This window comes from Cariama cristata, unplaced genomic scaffold, assembly GCF_000690535.1.
Source record: "Cariama cristata isolate BGI_N322 unplaced genomic scaffold, ASM69053v1 scaffold24157, whole genome shotgun sequence".
Lineage (NCBI taxonomy): Eukaryota > Metazoa > Chordata > Aves > Cariamiformes > Cariamidae > Cariama > Cariama cristata.
In genome coordinates, this window is record NW_009628676.1 from 2,797 (window position 1) to 4,357 (window position 1,561).

Consider the following 1,561-nt stretch of genomic DNA (forward strand, 5'->3'; position numbering starts at 1 on the left):
TGCAAAAAGCCTCCAAGCGTTTGTCTCTCCTGAGCCCCTGCCCCCATCTGGGTCCCAAAGCACAGGAGCCAGGCAGGGAAAGTTTGAAATGTCAAGTGATCTCAAAATCTTCTGTTCCAGAGTGGGAAGAACGGAGCGCAGAGCTCTGCAACCCAGCGCCTGGGAAAACTCCAGTTCAGCAGAGGTTCTCGGGCTTGTGACCTGGCTCCGAAGCTCTCCTCTATGCAAAACCCAATGTTCCAGTTTCTCAGCAGGGGCCAGAGCATCCCTGTTTTTCCTGTGCTGAGACGAGGGCCAGGAGACTACGCAGACCTGTATTTTTCTCACCTGTTTTGCAGGGCAGACTGGTTCCTTCTGGACAGCCGGACGGTTCGCCACGCTGCCATCGGCTTGTTCTGCTGCGGGGTCTCAGTCTACCTCACAGGCAAGTGCTCATTTCCCACCAGGGCAGCCCAGCAGGGACCGTGCATTTTCAGCCCAGACCATACCTCCTGCACTGCTTGCTGGGTGCCTGTCAGCTGCTGAGTTTCCACTTCGGCATCGTGTTTGTTTTGCAAATGGCTTTGCCACCTCATTCCTGTAGTGCGAACTTTCTGTTCTCGGTGACCAGCCCTCACGAGGGCTCCTCCGGCCTGAATTTTGCAGGTCAGATGCATCACTTTGGTCCTTCTGGTTCCTCAAGATCTTCTGCGCTCTCCTTTCCTTCCAGCTCTCGCCATCTACATGCTGCTGCTGTTTGAACTGGAGGCGGGCATCGCCAGCGCCTGCATTCTCTCCTCCGGCATCATCGTCCTGCTGATCACGGTGACGCACGCCCTGGTACGAGCTTCCCAGGTTTCACGCCGCAGCCGCTCTGAAGTCTCTCACACCCTGTACGAGAACGACTCTGCCCAGCACGGCGAATCCTCCACCAGCGATCTCAACAACAAGAACGTGGCTGCGCCCCGGCCCCGGCCTGAGATCCACCGGGAATTTTCCTTTCCTCCTTTCCTGGAGCGCAAATCCCAGTTGGGTTCTCCGGCCAGCAGCAACCTCACCTCCTCGGGCAGCCCCGGGCTTCGCTCCGAGAAGGAGAGTTACAACCTGCCCCGAACACACAGGACGCTGTCGGCAGAGTCCGGCCTGCTGCAGGCACAGGGCAAGCCCTGGAACGGCATCACGCAGGAGATGAGGAACGTGATGTCACGCAAACCCGGAGCCTCGGGCAAGGACTCGACTCTGGTGTGAGTGGAAGTGGGATCTTCTCGCCCCGTCTTGTCCCGGGGGAGCTGCAGGCACTGGGCCCAAGATTTGCATTTCTGTTTAGAGCTTAATATACGTCCCCTCTCACCAGAGCAGGGCGATGGCTGCTTTTCCACCCTCCCGTCTGGGGGTCTGTGCAGCCGCTGCCTGATGCTCGTTGCTTCTTTTACTGAGAAGATGCCATCTCCACTCAAAGCCAAAAGCCCTCGGCCACCTGCCCCTCCTGCTACCTGTGATGCTGCTGGCACTTGCCACCTCACGAACAAGGACCACGTTGGCAGGGCAGCGGCTGGCAGCGACCTGTGCAGGACCCCCACGA

The 1,561-nt window shown here is 58.6% G+C and overlaps 1 protein-coding gene across 1 annotated transcript; it reads left to right on the forward strand.

Annotated features, from left to right (window-relative positions):
* Nucleotides 1-338: 338 nt before the first annotated feature.
* Nucleotides 339-1,227, forward strand: TMEM221 (transmembrane protein 221; the record flags this gene model as incomplete). The annotated part of the gene is made up of 2 exons (XM_009704914.1): nt 339-424; nt 710-1,227. Coding segments are annotated over 2 exons (604 nt in total), but the record flags the coding sequence as incomplete, so codon positions are not given.
* Nucleotides 1,228-1,561: the final 334 nt, after the last annotated feature.